The sequence below is a fragment of the Otolemur garnettii genome, unplaced genomic scaffold, assembly GCF_000181295.1.
Source record: "Otolemur garnettii isolate 467f Iridium unplaced genomic scaffold, OtoGar3 scaffold00001, whole genome shotgun sequence".
Classification (NCBI taxonomy): domain Eukaryota; kingdom Metazoa; phylum Chordata; class Mammalia; order Primates; family Galagidae; genus Otolemur; species Otolemur garnettii.
Genome location: NW_003852396.1, coordinates 30,705,406 through 30,723,653, shown reverse-complemented (window position 1 = coordinate 30,723,653; position 18,248 = coordinate 30,705,406). Strand labels below are relative to the sequence as shown.

At 46.7% G+C, this 18,248-nt stretch overlaps 1 protein-coding gene across 2 annotated transcripts in view; it reads right to left on the bottom strand.

The window, feature by feature from the left end:
• Positions 1-11,707, bottom strand: part of STIM1 (stromal interaction molecule 1) — a 224,882-nt gene extending 213,175 nt beyond the window's left edge. Inside the window, exon 1 of one of the 2 annotated variants that reach the window (XM_012803486.2) lies at positions 10,976-11,707. In XM_012803486.2, the coding sequence (XP_012658940.1) occupies positions 10,976-11,114 (139 nt within the window). In that variant the 5' untranslated portion in view covers positions 11,115-11,707. The remainder of the gene's footprint in view (positions 1-10,975) is intronic. The other variant, XM_003780942.2, reaches the window with a different exon arrangement.
• Positions 11,708-18,248: the final 6,541 nt, after the last annotated feature.

Sequence of the window (18,248 nt, the reverse complement as noted above, 5' to 3'; positions counted from 1 at the left end):
GACTCGCTTGAGCCCAGGAGTTGGAGGTTGCTGTGAGTTGTGATGCCACGGCACTCTACCCAGGGGGACAGCTTGAGGCTCTGTCTCAAAAAAAAGAAAAGACTCTATAAACCAAGAGTAGTTGCTCAAGCCTATAACCAGTACTTTGGGAAGCTAAGAACAGGAGGATTGCTTGAGGCTAGGAGTTCAAGATCAGCCTAGGCAATAAAGTGTATCACTATCTCTATAAAAATCAAAGAAAAAGGACAGTGCCTGTGACTCAAAAGGGTAGGGCTCCAGCCACATATGCCAGAGGTGGCGAATTCAAACCCAGCCCCGGCCAAAAAATCAAAGAAAAAAAAAACAGCCAGGCATCATGGCATGTACCTGTAGTTCCAGCTACTCAGGAGCCTGTGATAGGAGGATCACTGGAGCCCAGGAAGTCAAGGTTATAAGCTGGCTCAGCGCCTATAGCTCAAGCGGCTAAGGTGCCAGCTACATAGAGCTGGTGGGTTCGAATCCAGCCCGGGCCTGCCAAACAACAATGACAACTACAACCAAAAAAATGGCTGAGCATTGTGTCGAGTGCCTCATAGTCCCAGCTACTTGGGAGGCTGAGGCAAGAGAATCGCTTAAGCCCAAGAGTTGAAGGTTGCCGTGAACTGTGATGCCACAGCACTCTACCCAGGGCAACAGCTTGAGGCTCTGTCTCCAAAAAAAAAAAAAAAGGTTATAATAAGCTATTACCAGGCCACTGCACTCCAGCCTAAATGACAGAGTGAGACTCTGTCTCTTATTTAAAATAAATAAATAAATAAATAGTCTGGACGATACAGAAGGAAATAAGCAAAGGAAAGAAAAGCTAAAAGGCTACAGTACCTAGAAGTCATTAACCATTGTTCCCAAGAGAAGACCTAGGGTCAGATGGCCCCCAGTGACCCATGCTCTCCTAAGATTCATGACCTTATGTAATCCCTTCACCCTCAGTGTGGGGGGATTATATCTGTCTGGACTTACTGATTGACTTCTAACACAAAATATGGAAGAAGTGATAGTATATCAATTCCAAGATTAGACAAGAAAAAGATGAAGCATATGCTGAGCGCAGTGCCTTAGGCCTGTAATCCCAGCACTTGTGAAGCCAAGGCGGTAGATTGCCTGAGCTCAAAGGTTCAAGACCAGCCTGAGCCAGAGCATCTCTAAAAATAGTCAGGTGTTGTGGTGGGCGCCTCTGGTTTCAGCTACTTGGGAAGCTAAAGCAAGAGAATAGCTTAAGCCTCAGGAATTTAAGGTTGCTGTGAGCTGTGACACCATAGCCCTCTACCAGGGGCAACAAAGTGAGACTCTGTCTCAAAAAAAAAGATGAGGCATCCATCTTGGGCACTCTCTCTTATTTTCTCTTAGGCCACTTGTTCTGGGGGAAGGCAACTGTCATGCCATGAGGCAGCCCAATGGAGAGGCCTATGTGGCAAAGAATCAAGGCCTGCCAACAACCATATAAATTAGTTTGGCTAGGCACAGTGGCTCATGCCTGCAATCCTAGCTTTATGGGAGGCTGAAGAGGGAGGATCATTTGACGTCAGTTCAAGACCAGCATGAGCAAAAGCAAGTCCTCGCCTCTACTAAAAATAGAAAAAATTAGCCAAGAGTGGTGGGAACCTGTAGTCCCAGCTATTTGGAAAGCTGAGGCCAGAGGATCAAATGGGCCCAGGAGTTTGAGGTTACAGTAATTCAAAATGACGATGCCACTGCACCTTGCCAAGGCAACAGAGCAAGATTGTCTCAAAAAAACAAAAATTTTTTTTTGTTTTTGAAGGCAAATATTCTCCTGCTAACTGAGTCTCTAGCCACCTCTGAGAGCCTTTGAGCCAGATGCATCCCAGCTAAACTACACCCAGATTCCAGCTTTTCTTTTCTTTTCTTTTTTCTTTTCTTTTTTTGAGACAGAACCTCAAGCTGTAGCCCTGGGTAGAGGCACAGCTCACTGCATGCAACCTCCAACTCCTGGGCTCAAGGGATTCTCCTGCCTCAGTCTCCCAAGTAGCTGAGACTACAGGCACCTGCCACAACACCTGGCTATTTTTTAGTTGCAGCTGTCATTGTTGTTTGGCGGGCCCGGGCTGGATTCGAACCCGCCAGCTCAGGTGTATGTGGCTGGCACCATAGCTGCTTGAGCCACAGGCGCCGAACCTGGATTCCAGCTTTTCTAACAAACATTAACAGAGATTAGGTTGGGCATAATAAAAACAGATAAATAAAGTACAACTTCTCCCTTCTTCCACAAAGATCGTACACACTTATGAGGTAGTAAATATATATCCAATGTGAGATGTGTTACGTTAGAAATTTATATGGCTCGGTGCCTGTGGCTCAAGTGGCTAAGGCGCCACCCACATACACCCAAGGTGGGCCCGCCAAACAACAATGACGGCTGCAACCAAAAAATAGCCAGGCATTGTGGCAGGCGCCTGTGGTCCCAGCTACTTGGGAGGCAGAGGCAGGAGACTCACTTGAGTCCAGGAGTTGGAGGTTGCTGTGAGATGTGATGCCACGGCACTCTACCCAGGGGAATAGCTTGAGGCTCTGTCTCAAAAAAAAAAAAAGAAATTTATATAGTCTAGGGCCATACCACCCTTAATCCACCCGATCTCGTCTGATCTCGGAAGCTAAGCCGGGTAAGGCCTGGTTAGTACTTGGGTGGGAGAAGTTTTTACAAAGTGTCCTGAGAATAATAAAAAAAGACCTGGGCTCGGCGCACGTAGCACAGTGGTTACAGCTCCAGCCACATATACCGAGGGTGGCAGGTTCGAACCCAGCCAGGGCAGGGCCAGCTAAACAACTGCAACAAAAAAAAATAGGGCACTGTTGGGGGCATCTGTAGTCCCACCTATCTGGGAGGCTGAGGCAAGAGAATCACGTCAGCCCAAGAGTTTGAGGTTGCTGTGAGCTGTAATGCCACAGCACTCCACTGAAGACAACATAGTGAGACTCTGTCTCAAAAAAAAAAAAAAAAAGAAGAAAGCTCTGTATTGTATTGTTATTCTTTATTTCTTAATGTGTTGTGGCCACATGGGTATTCAATACATTATTCTTCATATTTTGTTGTATATTTTAATATTTCTTTATTTCTTTTTTTTTTTTTTTTTTTGAGACAGAGGCTCAAGCTGTCACCCTGGGTAGAGTGCCATGGCGTCACAGCTCACAGCAACCTTAAACTCTTAGACTTAAGCGATTCTCTTGCCTCAGCCTCCCTAGCAGCTGGGACCACAGGCACCCGCCACAACACCCAGCTATTTTTTGGTTATAGTTGTCATTGTTGTTTAGCAGGCCCAGGCTGGATTTGAACCTACCAGCTCCAGTGTATGTGGCTGGCACCCTGGCCACTAAGCTACAGGCGCCAAGCATATCTTAATATTACATTTTTTTTTTTAATCAACAACAACCAAAAAAAAAACTCTGTTGTTCAGCTTGGCTTGAGTAGCACAGTGGTTACAGCATCAGCCACATAACACTGAGGCTGATGGGTTCGAACCCAGCCTGGGCCAGCTAAGCAACAATGACAACTGCAACAAAAAATAGCCGGGCATTGTGGCTGGCACCCGTAGTCCCAGCTACTTGGGAGGCTGAGGCAAGAGAATTGCTTAAGCCCAAGAGTTTGAGGTGGCTGTGAGCTGTATTACCATGGCACTCTACCCAGGGAGACATAGTGAGACTCTGTATCAAAAAATAAAAAAAAAAAAAACTGTTGGAGGCCCAGTTTGGTATCTTGTTCTCTCCCTAAAAGCCTAACAACTAGAGTTGCTGGGTTTCCTGGAGAATAATTTCCCACAAAGGAAAATGCACCACAGTATGCTCATGAAACCACTCACAGTATATCTCAAAAGCCACCTAGCAGGAAACCAAAGGGGCCCCTTGGGGCTGAAACACAAGTCCTTTGGAGGCCTAAGAAACCACTCCCCTCAACAAGACCTCATACTTTCCTTGCCAAAGAACAAGAGTTCTTTTTTTTTTTTTTTTGAGACAGAGTCTCAAGCTGTCCCCTGGGTAGAGTGCCCTGACATCACAGCTCAGAGAAACCTCCAACTCCTGGGCTCAAGCGAGTCTCCTGCCTCAGCCTCCCAAGTAGCTGCGACCACAGGTGCCCACCACAATGCCCGGCTATTTTTTGGTTGCAGCCATCATCGTTGTTTGGTGGGCCTGGGCTGGATTCGAACCCACCACCTTAGGTGTATGTGGCTGGCACCTTAGCCTCTTGAGCCACAGGCACCGAGCCAGAACAAGAGTTCTTAACATGAAGCTCCCAAATCCCTAAGGGGCCCACAGATAGAATTCAGGGTCCTGTGAATTTGGATGGGAAAAAAGTTACATCTTTATTTTCAATATTCTCTTACTGAAAGTTAGCATTTCCTTCAATTATATATGTAGACAACCAACCACAATATTATTATCAATACCTGTGACTTTCTCATCAAGAGAAATCACAATATTTTCAAATCACATTTCATAGTTACAGTTACCTCAAAATATTATTTATGGGCCAGGCATGGTGGCTCATGCCTGTAATCCTAGCACTCTGGGAGGCCAAGGTAGATGGGTTGCCTGAGTTCACAGGTTCAAGATCAGCCTGAGCAAGAGAAACACCCATCTCTAAAAATAGTAGCTGGGCATTGTGGCAGGCACCTATAGTCCCAACTAGTTGGGAGGCTGAGGCAAGAGGATCGCTTGAGCCCAGGAGTTTGAGGTTGCTGTGAGCTGTGATGACGCCATGGCATACTACCAAGGGCAACAAAATAAAAATTTATTTATACTCACCAGTACTTCAAAATTACGGTAATTATTTGAACCACTGTTAGATCACATGTAACTGCTCATATGAGATAGCTGGCCAACAGTGAAGCAACACTGCCTAGTTATCTTCTGGCCAGCAGTGAGACCCCATATGCTCATACTAATGACCCTAACACCCATGATTCCCTCTTTCCTCCAACCTCCCCCAAATCAGACTACTCTGTCCTGTCCTATTCTGCCTCCACTCCATTCCTCATTTCCAGGAAGCACTGTACCTCAACCTAGCTAACCCCACAGAGATCTCTTTTAACCCTTAGCCTATTACACTGTCTATACTGCCTGATTTTGGACTTCATTAAGCCTATGCATTACACGGTATTTAATATTCCACAAATATATATGGTCCTACCAGACTTGGACTTCAATAGCTCTAAGTTCCCTCCATAGTGCAAAGCAAGTGGTAAGTACTCATTATTTTGACATGTAAATTGAATAACTGATTAAGTCTGGGTCACTGACTCAAACATCCTAAATCTAGTTCTACCAAACACCTACTATGAAACTTTTATTCAATGCCTTTTGGACATCAGTTTCCTCATATATAACAATAGGTGGGTTGAACTAACTGATGTTTCTATCTCCTAACTTTTGACCTAGGCAACCACTTTTCAACCCCTCTTCAAGATCTGAGAAAAATTATAGGGATACTATAAAGTTTCCTGGCTCTCTCAAGCAATTAAGTCACTTCTGGGCTTACCACAGCTTTTTGTATGTATAGATGTATACATCTATTACAGTATTTATCACAAAGTTTTGAGATAGTATAGCTAAGATAGAAGTAGGGAGAAGAATCAGACTGCCTGGGTTCAAACTCTAAGTTTCCTTACTATTTATGTAACCTTTGGCAAGTTATTTAACTTCACTATGACTTAATCTGCTCACCCATAAAATAAAGATAATGATACTCATCATACAGAATGCTTTTTTTTTTTTGAGACTGAGTCTCACTATGTCGCCCTTGACAGAGTGCCATGGCATCACAGCTCACAGCAGCCTCCAACTCTTGGGCTTAAGCAATTCTCTTGCCTTAGACTCCCAAATAGCTGGGACTACAAGCGCCCGCCACAATGCCCAGATATTTTATTGTTGTTGTTGCAGTTGTCATTGTTGTTTAGCTGGCCCAGGCTGGGTTCCAACCCACCACCCTCAGTGTATATGGCCAGCACTGTACTCACTAAGCTACAGGCACTGCCCCATACAGAATGGTTTTAAGAATTAAATAAAGTGTTCAGAATAGTGCCTGCTACATAGTAAACATTAAAAAAAAGTTAGTTACTATTATCATCATCAATGTGATTGTATTAATATATCCAACTAGACATTAGGTTCCAGCTTTAAGTAGATCTCTGCTCCTTCTCATTCCCTGTGACAGTACCCCATTTATGTTTTCTTCCATGTCACTTATCACAAGATAATATATTTATTTATGTGTTTATTTCCTGTCTCTCCAACAAGACTGTAACTTCTTTTTTTTTTTGGGTTTTTTTTTTTGTAGAGACAGTGTCTCACTTTTTCGCCCTCGGTAGAGTGCAGCGGAGTCGCTCCAGCAACCTCCAACTCCTGGGCTTAGGAGATTCTTCTGCCTCAGCCTCCCAAGTAGCTGGGACTACAGGCGCCCGCCACAACGCCCGTCTATTTTTTTGTTGCAGTTTGGCCGGGGCTGAGGTTTGAACCTGCCACCCTCGGTATATGGGGCCGGCGCCTTACTCACTGAGCCACAGGCGCCTCCCAAGACTGTAACTTCTATGAAAGAAGGAACATATCAGTTTTATTCATCTTTATATTCCCACAGGAAACACAGTACCTGGCCTAGAGCAAGCACTCAAATATTTGTTGGAAAAATAGCATATGTTGTGGCACTATTTGATGTTTGCTGAATCAATTAACCTAGCTAAAGGTGATTGTCAAAGCTGAGGCCTGAGAGCAGATGATGTCCTGGCTACCTTAGGATTAATGTGGCCCTCTCCCCAGCCCCCAGTATTAGCTTCAACCAAGCCCCACCCACCTGCTCTTGGCCCCAGCCCAGTTCCGGGAGCTACCCTTAGCTAAAATTAGCATAGCTACCAAGATGGCCAGGCCATTTATAGTCTTGGAGGCAGCAGCAACTAGATGGGAGGGTAGAAGCAGGCAGGCCTGTCACTCTATCAGGGGTTGATTGAGAAGCCAGCCTGCACTCTTCACACCACCTAGATGCCTATCCTCCAAGGCCGTGTTCTAGTCCTATTGAAGCAAACCACAGTTCCTGATTAGAGGCGCTCAATACCTTCATCACTGGCAGCAGCCACAACTCCAGACTCCACCTAAGTTTCCTCTCACACATTGTACAGAAAACACTTCCAGTTTCTGGAGGCAATGCACCTAGAATCTAAGCATCAGTTTCAGACCAGCTTCTGAAATGCAGGCCCCAGAGCAGCATAGCCAGGCACAGATCTTTGCTGAGAAAGTGACTTAGGATGGCTGGGGGTGTAGGTATTAAAGAGCCAGTGACAGGAATGGCTTCTCTACCACCCAGTGAGAGAGCCTTGTGGCAGAGTACCACCTGCCTTCACTGTAGGGTCAGGTTTTTAATAGTGTTTACTGTAGGCCTGGTAAAGCCATAAGCTACATTTTAACTAAATGTTTCTTTGAATCAAGTCTTTTAACTGCCTAAAAAGACACAAATGGGTATGTATATCCAAAAGTGAAAAAAATAAATTCTCTAGGCCCTGTTAAAGACTCTCCAGAGTAGAAAAAAGCAGCTCTTTCTTGGGTCTCAGCTACAGAGTCACCAGGGCTTACCCAATTGCCAGGAGGAAAGTAAATTCTCTGGCCCTACCTAGCACTCCTTTAATAGGACCTGAGTAGATGGAAGAAGTCCAGGACTTAAGCATGAGAAGACCTGCCTATAAGACAGGGAGCACAGGACCCAGTTTCTTCACCCATAAAAAACAGATATAATACTACCTGCTCCACATTCTAATAGGGCTATTGTGACACTTTTGGAAAAATAACTACATAATTGTAAAATATAAACTGTAGAGAACACACAAATTGGGTATGTTGAATCTGATTTAAGAGTAAATAGGCTCGGCGCCTGTGGCTCGACCGGCTAGGGCGCCAGCCACGTACACCTAAGGTGGCGGGTTCGAATCCCGCCCGGACCTGCCAAACAACAATGACGGCTGCAACCAAAAAATAGCCGGGCGTTGTGGCGGGCGCCTGTGGTCCCAGCTACTTGGGAGGCGGAGGCAGGAGACTCGCTTGAGCCCAGGAGTTGGAGGTTGCTGTGAGCTGTGGTGCCACGGCACTCTGCCCAGGGGGACAGCTTGAGGCTCTGTCTCAAAAAACAAAAAAAAAAAAAAAAAAAAAAGAGTAAATAAAACTCCTCCGGTGTTCTGGGTATATACAGGGCCTAGAAAGGCTGCAAGAGTTCCTGGTTACAGCCAGGAATTTTTGCAGAGCCCAGTCCATGAACTACCTCTTTCTAAAAAGTCCCTGTGTAAGTCAAAGTCCCAGACAGACCCAAGAGAAAACCCTACCAGAACAATAGCACTAGACTAGACCCCTAAGATCCCACACACTCTTGCCAGTCACAGCACCTAGGGTCTCTCTCTCTCTCATTCCTGTCACTGGCTCTGAGACTTTCTTTTTTCTTCACTATTATTATGACAACAGAAACCAATTTCCGAACTGAAAGCAAGACAAAACTAAAAGAGAAGCTTAAGTGGTAGAAACAGCAAAGCCAAGCCTCTGAAATATGTTGGGTGGAGAGCTATCTCCATAAGCTGGAATCTCTCTGAGTGGGACAATAGTTTGAAAAAAAAAAAAAAGGCTCAAGTCATGGCATGGTCCTGAGGGATATTGAAATGCTTCTTTCCTTAGATGGGAAAAACCCCAAAACAACTTCCTAATAGCTAGCTAATGCCTAAAATTCAAAATTTCATCCCATTAGCTTATGGCTAAAATATACAACATCTCCCCCCACCAAAAAAAATATTCATTTTATGTCAAGCAATCATACTTTGGACTGAAAAAAGTACATATTATCAATTATAAACATGAGCATCACTGGTACAGCAGAGATGTTCCTTAGGTCTACTTCACAGTTCAACCTACATCTACCCACTAGCTTTCCCTTCGTAGCCCAGTAAGAATCAAGCATTGAGCTCTCTCTCTCTCTCCCCCACTTTCTCCTCTCTCTCTTCTCTGCTCTCCCTCTCTCTCCTCCTCTCTTTCCTCCTCTCTCTCCTCTTCTCTGTTTCTCTTTTCTCTCCCCTTTTCTCTTTTTCTCCTCCTTGGTGCTGCTCTGCAGCCTCCCTCCCCCACCAATAAAGACCTTTCATACAAAAAAAAAAAAAAAGAATCAAGCATTGAACTGGGTTTCAGGGGCCAAGGAGACTCCTATGAAGAAACTAGATTAATATGCAAGGAAGACTTTATTTATTCTTTTCTCTTTTTTTAAGAGACAGGGTCTTCTTCCTCTGCCTAGAGTATCTGGAGGAGTGCAATCACAGCTCACTATGGTTCTTGAACTCAGGGATCCTTCTGCCTCAGCCTCTCAACTTAGCTAGGACTACAGGCCCACACCACCACATTCAGCTGATCTTTTTATTTTTCCAAAACCAGCCCCAATCCTCAGCCTGTGGCCCCACAAAGCACTGGGATTACAGGTATAAGCCATCACACCCTGCAAGGATCTATCTTTAAATCAACAGCCCAGACCAAAAAAAAAGAAAGAAAAAAGAAAAGAAATCAACAGCCCAGGTACCATACTTTTATAGACAGGGCAACACTGGCTTCCTTTGGAAACCAGCCTCCTTGAAGCACCTGTAATTTAAAAGGGAGTTGCTCAAAAAAGGATCTATCACCAAAGCCAGCCTCTAGATCCATCCATGAAACTTCCCAGCCACCATGTCCTATATTTCCTTTTCCTTGTTATATCAGCAGATTTCTACTGAGCCATTCCCTCACTCGATCTTTCCCATCCTCAGAAACTACACTCTCCCCACTCTCCCCTCGACTATGGCAGAACACAGTTACAGGTGAAAGAAATGGGAAAACAGAACTGATCTTCTAAACTTTATGTAAAACTGGATTTTAAGTGTTCCTTTCTACTATTAAGAGTACACCAGGGCTCATGCTGCCTGATAAAGCTCCTCCAGTGCATAGGAAAAACCAAAAGTAACATGGAATTGCCACCTTCATCAGTCAGAAGAAACAGAGTAAGTCAACAAGTGATCCCAGGAACTATATCATGTCTATGTCAGGAAAAGGCTATTTAACGCCCTGGTGATAAATTGAATTCCATCTAAGGAACTGCCTTGATATTTCAAATGGGCACTGCCAAAAAACAGCAGATTACCTAAGGGAAGGGAGGGCCTAGAGTTCCCACGGTTGTTGGAATAGAAAGGCACACCTGAACACCAGACTATCCTGCAACAGAGTTGGCCCAGGCCTGACTTTCCCTTTCCAATCCAAGCAGCTCCAACCTCTTCTGTGCTGCTAAGAGCTGAAACTGACTGAGAGCAATGGACTTATCATCTGGCCAACCCATTCTTCCACACAAATAGTACTAAGATGGTGTCTTTCCTTCTCATCTGAAAGGTCAAGGTGCCCCAAAGGCTTCTCACTGCCAACAAAAAACATCCTGAGAAGGGATAAGGAAAGCTGTTCAGGAGAGCAGAGACAGTAGCCATGACTCCTGAACAGAAAGAACTTCTTAAGGCTGGGTGCAATGGCTAACGCCTATAATCCTTGCACTCTGGGAGGCCAAGGCAAGAGGAATGCCCGAGCTCACAGGTTCTAGACCAGCCTGAGCCAGGGCTAGACTTCCTCTGTAAAAAAAAAAAAAAATAGCCAGGCGTTATGGTGGGCACCTATAGTCTCACCTACTTGGGAGGCTGAGGCAAGAGAATCGCCTGAGCCGGAGAGTTTGAGGTTGCTGTGAGCTATGACGCTACGGCACTCTACCAAGGGTGACAAAGTGAGTCTGTCTCAAAAAAAAAAAAAAAAAAAAAAACAGAAAGAACTTCTCCGACTATCGACTATCGGAAATAGGCAATGCTATGCGTGAATCTTCCATCAACCTCACATGCACAAACTTGCCCACTTCCAGCCACTCAGTTGAGTCAAAGCCCCCAGCCTAGTCTCGCCTGCAAGAAGGGCTTACCTGCTGCAGTGGACTCTTCAGAGTTGGCCCCTGAGCTGGTTCCTGCTGCCTTCTCGCTGTGACTTTGGCTGAGGCTCTGGCCCTGATGCAGGAGGAGCCCCCAGAGGAGCCACAGGGCAAGACGGGCGCACAAATCCATGACTCTAGGTCTCAGTCAACATGCGCCTAATGTGGATAACCTGGGATCCCAGAGGCAAAGCCAGGAGCCCGGTAATCAGTGAATGGTCCCCAGGCAAGATGCCCTTGCAGCGCCGCAGCTGTCCAGCCACCCGCGCGGGCCTGTCTCCTGAGACAGCCAAAGGTCAAGTGCTCCAAGTTTGGGCGCGGGAGGAGGGCCGGCGCCTCCGGTCCAATAGTGGGTCCGCCGGGGCTGTGGCGCCTGAGGTCGGGCTGCTTCCGGAGAGTCTGGGCAGGGTGACTGTCGGCCGCTGTCAGCTCCGCAGCCTACTACACCCCTGAGGGGGCGGGCAGGATCTCCCGCGAACACAGGGGTGGAAGAGGGAGAGAAGAGGAGAGAGGCGAGAAGGGGGGCACCTGACCTCGCCCTACGGAGGAACAGCGAGGAGCAGAAGCTTGAGGGCGTGCGACCTGTAGGCCCCTGCTGGCGCGGGCGTCTCCGGATCCTAGGCCTCCTGGGCTGAGGTCAGCGCCCCCACCCAGTCCAGTGCCCAGGCGGCCAGCAGTGCCCAGGTCCAGCAGGCAGACGCACACCGGCCAGGCCCGGGACAGCAGCTCCCCTGGCTGGCAGGCGGCGTGGGGCCGGCCCGGGGCGGGCGGGGGCGTGCTCTCCCGCGGGCCCGCCCCGCGCCGCCCGGCCCCCAGCGAAGCCCGGGCCCGCCCCAGTGCTCGGGTTTATCCCGGAATAACCAGTCGGAGACAGCTGCCCCGAGCCCCCACTCCCGGCGGGCTCTCCCAGCTCCCCGACCCGCGCAGGTCTTCGCCAGGACCGCCCCTCGGGTGCCAAGGCTCAAGTCCCGGCCTCCCCTTCCCCTACAAGAGTCTCCCGCGCTAACCGCCAGCTGGCGCGAGGGCCCTTGACACGCAGTTGCTCAGGTAACTGAGGCCTGCGGCGGCAGCGGTAACAGCAGCTGCCCTGCCCAGATCTTCGGGCCGCGGTGCTGCCCTACTCGCCTCAGCACTAGAGCCGGGCTAGACGGAGGCCCCAGACACAATGATAGCCTCCCCAGAGTCGCCCCAGGTAACAACGGCTTAGACCGCTTGGGCCAGGGGGCGAGCTCCCAGCCCCCAACTCCCAGCCGTCGCTCCTCGCAACCTCGGCTTCCGCCTCTCCGCAGCTTAGGACCCCGCGCGCTTCGTCGCTCGTGAGCAGCGGCCCCTGGTGGGGAAATCTAGGCACTACAGATAGGACTGCGTTCCTGGGAAGGTCTTCTTTGCAGAGAGAGTGAAGCTAGGACCCGCCCCAAGGGAGGTTCATTAGAGCCTGCGAGGTTTTCAGAGGAAGTGATACCAGAAAGCAAAATGAAATGTCCAGACCACTCTAAGCAAAATTCCCTTACACATCCCTTGAGTCTGGGCAAAATTTGCCACCTCCCTTCTCCCCCTTCTGTCCAAGCTAAGTAGGATGTCCTCCCTTAGTTTTAACCAATTTTCCTACCTGCCCTGCAATCCCCCACCCCCTTGAAGTTTTTCCGTAGGGTCTGTGGTCGGTTCCTCCCTGTATCTCACTCCCCCAGCTGTCTCTGTCACTTGGAGAAGGTGTTGGCGATCTGAGACCGAGTGCCCCAATAAAGAAAGAGCCACGCCTGAGCTTCCTTCAACAAAGCCTGCACTTCCTGTTCTCTTCTCAAGCATGCTGTCGGCAAATCTTTGCTGAAACCTCCTCTGTGCCCTACCCTGTCCTTGGCACCAGAGGCAGGGGAAGGGATTAGGTCCTGTCCCTCCTCTAACAGTGCTAAGCCAGCTACCTGTTCTGAGCAAGCTCTTTGAAGACCGGGAACAAGGATTTGTCCAACAGCTGCCTGGCTTATGGGATAGGCTGTTGATACAAAAATACATGTCTAACATCATCCACTACCACTCTCCCCACTCTCTTCACACTGGCAGCCTTTAAGTTCCTAAGCACATCACAGCCACTTCATAGCCTTTGTATCTGCTGTTGCTTCTGCTGGAAACACTTCCCATCTCCAGCTCCTCACAGGCCTCCCATTCTTCCAGGTACAATTCACTGTCTCCTTAGAAGCTCATACTCTGACTACTCCTTCAAAGTCAGTCTGTGGCCAGAAATGGACCATACACATATCTACCTTTCCCCCTATAGTTAGTAATTGTGAGTTTTCAGAGGTCAGGAGCTGTGCCTTAGTTGTCTCTGTGACATTAGGACCCAGCCATAAAACCTGCACTAGTAAATGCTCAGTAAAAGCTGGCTGACATTAGTTAATTCATTTGATCACTCAAACACTGTATGTTGATTAACAACTATGTGCTAGAAAACTGGGCAATTGCGCCCATGACCTAGGTTCCACTAGACCTGTTCTTAGTACCAGGGGTCTTAAGCTCAAATGCCAAAGTGAGGATGTAGGTAATACGATTGAGAAAAGTAGGTGAGAATAATAGGGAGTGGTGGGGCCTATGAAGAACAGGCAGAATAGGGGGCCCAGTATTGCCAGATTGTCATTTAGAGAAGATTAAAAACTAAACTTTCATATGACATGTCCCTTTTTTAAATATTAGCAATTAGGCCAGGTGCAGTGGCTCATTCCTGTTATCCTAACACTCTGGGAGGCCGAGGCAGGTAGACTGCCTGAACTCACAGGTTCGAGACCGGCCTGAGACAGAGCAAGACCCCATCTCTAAAAATAGCTAGGTTGGCTCCGCACCTATATCTCAGCAGCTAGGGTATCAGCCACATACACCGGAGCTGGTGGGTTCGAATCCAGCCCAGGCCTGCCAAACAACAATGACAACTACAACCTAAAAATAGCCAGATGTTGTGGCAGGCACCTGTAGTCCCAGCTGCGTGGGAGGCTGAGGCAAGATAATCGCTTAAGCCTAAGAGTTTGAGGTTGCTGTGAGCTGTGATGCCATGGTACTCTATCCGGGGTGACATAGTGAGACTCTGTCGCAAAAAAAATAAAAAATAAAAATATCTGGGCATTGTGGCAGGTGCCTGTAGCTGGGCTGGGCATTGTGGCGGGTGCCTGTAGTCCCAGCTACTCTGGAGGCTGAAGGAAGAGAATCACTTAAGTGCAAGAGTTTGAGGTTGCTGTGAGCTATGACACTACAGCACTCTACCAAGGGCAGCAAAGTAAGACTGTGTCTTAAATAAACTGAGGGAGGTTGAGGAGGGAGAATTGCTTGAGCTCAGGAGTTCAAGACTCGCCTGAGCAAGAGTGAGACCCCGACTCCTAAAAAAATGGAAAAACCCAGTAGGTCACCGTGGTGAGCACCTGTAATCCCAGTGGCTTCCGGAGGCTAAGGCAGCAGGATGCCCACAGCCTCAGTCTGAGAATGCAGTGAGCTATGACACCATTGCACTCTGCTCAGGCCATAGGGTGGGACACTGTCTCAACAACAACAACAACAAAAAAGCAAAGAAATAAAAATGAAAAATAAGCAAGGAAATTTTAAAAAGCATTTAATTTTATAAGTATAAAATCCTATATAGGCCATATAAAATACATCTGCATGGCCTGGCCAAGTGGCTCACACCTATAATCCTAGCACTCTGGGAAGCCAAAGTAGGTGGATCGTTTGAACTCAGGAGTTTGAGACTACCCTGAGCAAGAGTGAAACCCTTGAGCCCAGGAGTTTGAGACCAACCTAAGCAAGAGGGAGACCCAATCTCTATTAAAAATACAAAAAATTAGCTGGAGATTGTGGAAGGTACCTGTAGTCTGAGTCAGGAAGGTAACTTGAACCCAGGAGTTTGAGGTTGCTGTGAGCTAGGCTGACACCACAGCACTCCAGCCTGGGGCAAGAGTGAGATTCTCTCTCAAGAAATAAACAAACAAACAAATACAGAATGACCATATGATACACCAACTCTACTTCTGTGCATATACCAAAAAAAAAAGAAAGAAAAAGAAAAAAGGCTCTCTAAGGAAAATTTGTATACCCATGTTCATAGTACCATTATTCACAACAGTCAAAAGGTGGAAATGGCTCGGCGCCTATAGCTCAACCGGCTAAGGCGCCAGCCACGTACACCTAAGGTGGCGGGTTCGAATCCCCAGCCCAGACCCGCCAAACAACAATGACGGCTGCCGGGCATTGTGGCGGGCGCCTGTGGTCCCAGCTACTTGGGAGGCGGAGGCAGGAGACTCGCTTGAGCCCAGGAGTTGGAGGTTGCTGTGAGCTATAATGCCACGGCACTCTGCCCAGGGGGACAGCTTGAGGCTCTGTCTCAAAAAAAAAAAAAAAAGGTGGAAACAACCCAAGTGTTCATGGATGGATGAATAGATCAACAAATACAATGTATATATATAGACACACACATATACACACAAACACACACAAACACACACATACAATGAAATATTATATGGCCTTAAAAAAAGAAAAAAATGGGCAGCACCTGTGGCTTAGTGGGTAGGGTGCCAACCCCATATACCGAGGGTGGCAGGTTCAAGCCTGGCCCTGGCCAAACTGCAACAAAAAAATAGCCAGGTGTTGTGGCAGGCACCTATAGTCCCAGCTGCTCAGGAGGCTGAGGCAGGAGAATTATTGGAGGTTGCTGTGAGCTGTGACACTACCGCACTCTACCTAACGTGATAAAGTGAGACTCTGTCTCTAAAAAAAACAAAAAAAGAAAAAAATTCTGACTTGGAGCCTGTAGCTCAAGCAGCTAAGGCGCCAGCCACATATACCAGAACTGGGGGGTTCGAACCCAGCCCTGGCCTGCCAAACAATAATGACAACTACAACAACAACAACAAAAATAGCCTGGTGTTGTGGTGAGTGCCTGTAGTCTCAGCTACTTGGAAGGCTGAGGCAAGAGAATCGCTTAAGCCCAGGAGTTGGAGGTTGCTGTGAGCTGTGACGTTACAGCACTCTACCAAGGGTGATAAAGTGAGACTCTGTCTGCAAAAAAAAAAAGAAAAGAAAAAAATTCTGACACATGCTACCACATAGATGAACCTTGAGGACAAGATACTAAGTAAAATAAGCCAATCACAAAAGGACAAATACTGTGATTTCATTTATATGATGTACCTAGAATAGTCAAATTCATAGAGACAGAAAGAGTGGTGGTTGTCAGAGTTTGGAAAGAGGGAAGTATAAGGAGTTGTTTAATGGGTATAGTTTCAGCTTTGCAAGGTAAAAAGAGTTCTGGAGGGTGGGTTGATAGAGGGAGGGTTGGTGGGGGGACCACACCAAGGGAGCATATTGCAAGTATAAGTTGGATCTATCAGGTGTAGAGCATAAATATCTTAATCCTGTAATAGAGTAAAAGTGGTGAAGGCTATAATGTTTGATAGGATGTAAACATTCCAAATTTGTACAAATAATCATATAATGGCATAAATGTATTTATGATCTATATACAAAAGACTTAATAATAAAAAATAAATAAATAAAAATAAAATAAAAAGAGTTCTGGAGATCAGTTGCATAACTACGTGAGTGTACTTAACATGATTAAACTGTATACCTAAAAATGATTAAGATGGTAAATGATAAATTTTATATATATGTATTTTACTACAATTAAATATAAATGGCTTGGTGCGGTGGCTTACCCCTGTAATCCTAGCACTCTGGGAGGCTGAGGCAAGCAGATTGCTTGAGCTCAAGAGTTCCAGACCAGTCTGAGTGAGACCCTGTATTTACTAAAAAAGGCCAGGCATAGTGGCACACATCTGTAATCCCAGCTACTCGGGAGACTGAGGCAGGAAGATCACTTGAACCCAGGAGTTTAAGGTTGGTGTAAGTTAGGCTGATGCCATGGCACTCTAGCCTGGACAACAGAATGAGACTCTGTCTCAAAAAAAAAAAAAGGTGTCTGGAAGTCAAAGCCAAGGTCTAGACAACAGGAGAAGCATTCCGGTCTGCCTCTAAGATCATGATGTGACATTGAAAACGTCAGTTCCCTTCTGGATCTCAGTCTCTCCAGCTATAGGATGGAAAGCTACTATATGATTGATCCAGTTAACTTTAATATTCTGCAAAATAGGAAAACCCAGAAACCTCATGGATCTTTCTGGATCTGAAGCTCAGTTGCGGTAGCTCATGCCTATAATCCCAGCCCTTTGGGAGGCTGAGGCAGAAAGATCACTTGAGGCCAGGAGTTCAAGACCAGCCTAGAAACATAGGGAGACACAGTCTGTACAAAAATAATTTCTTAATTAGCCAAGCACAGTGGCACATGCCTGTAGTTCTAGCTACTCAGAAGGCTGAGGAGGAAGGACAACTTGAGCTCAGGAGTTATAGTGAACTATGATGACACCATTGCACTCCAACCTGGGCAACAAAGGAAGACTCTACCAAAAAAAAAAAAAAAAAAAAAAAGCTGTGGCTGGATGTAGTGGCTCACACCTGTAATCCTAACACTCTGGGAGACCAAGGATGGTGGATTGCTTGAGCTCAGGAGTTTGAGACCAGCCTGAGCAAGAGTGAGACTCCCATCTCTAAAAATAGCCAGGTATTGTGGCAGGTGCCTGTAGTTCCAGCTACTAGGGAGGCTGAGGCAAGAGAATGGCTTGAGTCCAAGAGATTGAGGTTGCTGTGAGCTATGATGATGCCACACCACTTTAACCAAGAAATAGAGTGAGACTCTCAAAAAAAAAAAAATGCTGTGACCTTTGTCTCAATAGTCCTTCAAGTGTGGCCTTGTATGAGTATGCCCTCTGCAAGAACTCCTCACCACATGATGTAAACCTCAGAAGGAAACAAGAGAGCTTTTTCTATTCGTCATCTCATCTCTTTTTATACCTATATATCAAGCCTTTATCATGTGCAAGGTATATGTCCTTTACAGCATTCTTAGGGCCTTACTTAGATATTCTGAAAATGTAAGACAAATCAGATAAAACTAACTAATTGTATGCCTTTATTCCACAATTTGCAAGAACCTCCATAACTATTATTTCAGCTCTTCCTCACATTTGCTCCAATAGCTAAGACAGAGATTACACAGTAGTCATCTCTTATCTGTGGTTTCACTTTCCATGGTTTCAGTTACCAAAGGTCAACTGTAGTCTGAAAATAGGTGAGTATAGTACAATAAGATATTTTGGGCTCGGCGCCTGTGGCTCAAGCGGCTAAGGCGCCAGCCACATACACCTAAGGTGGCAGGTTCGAATCCCCAGCCCGG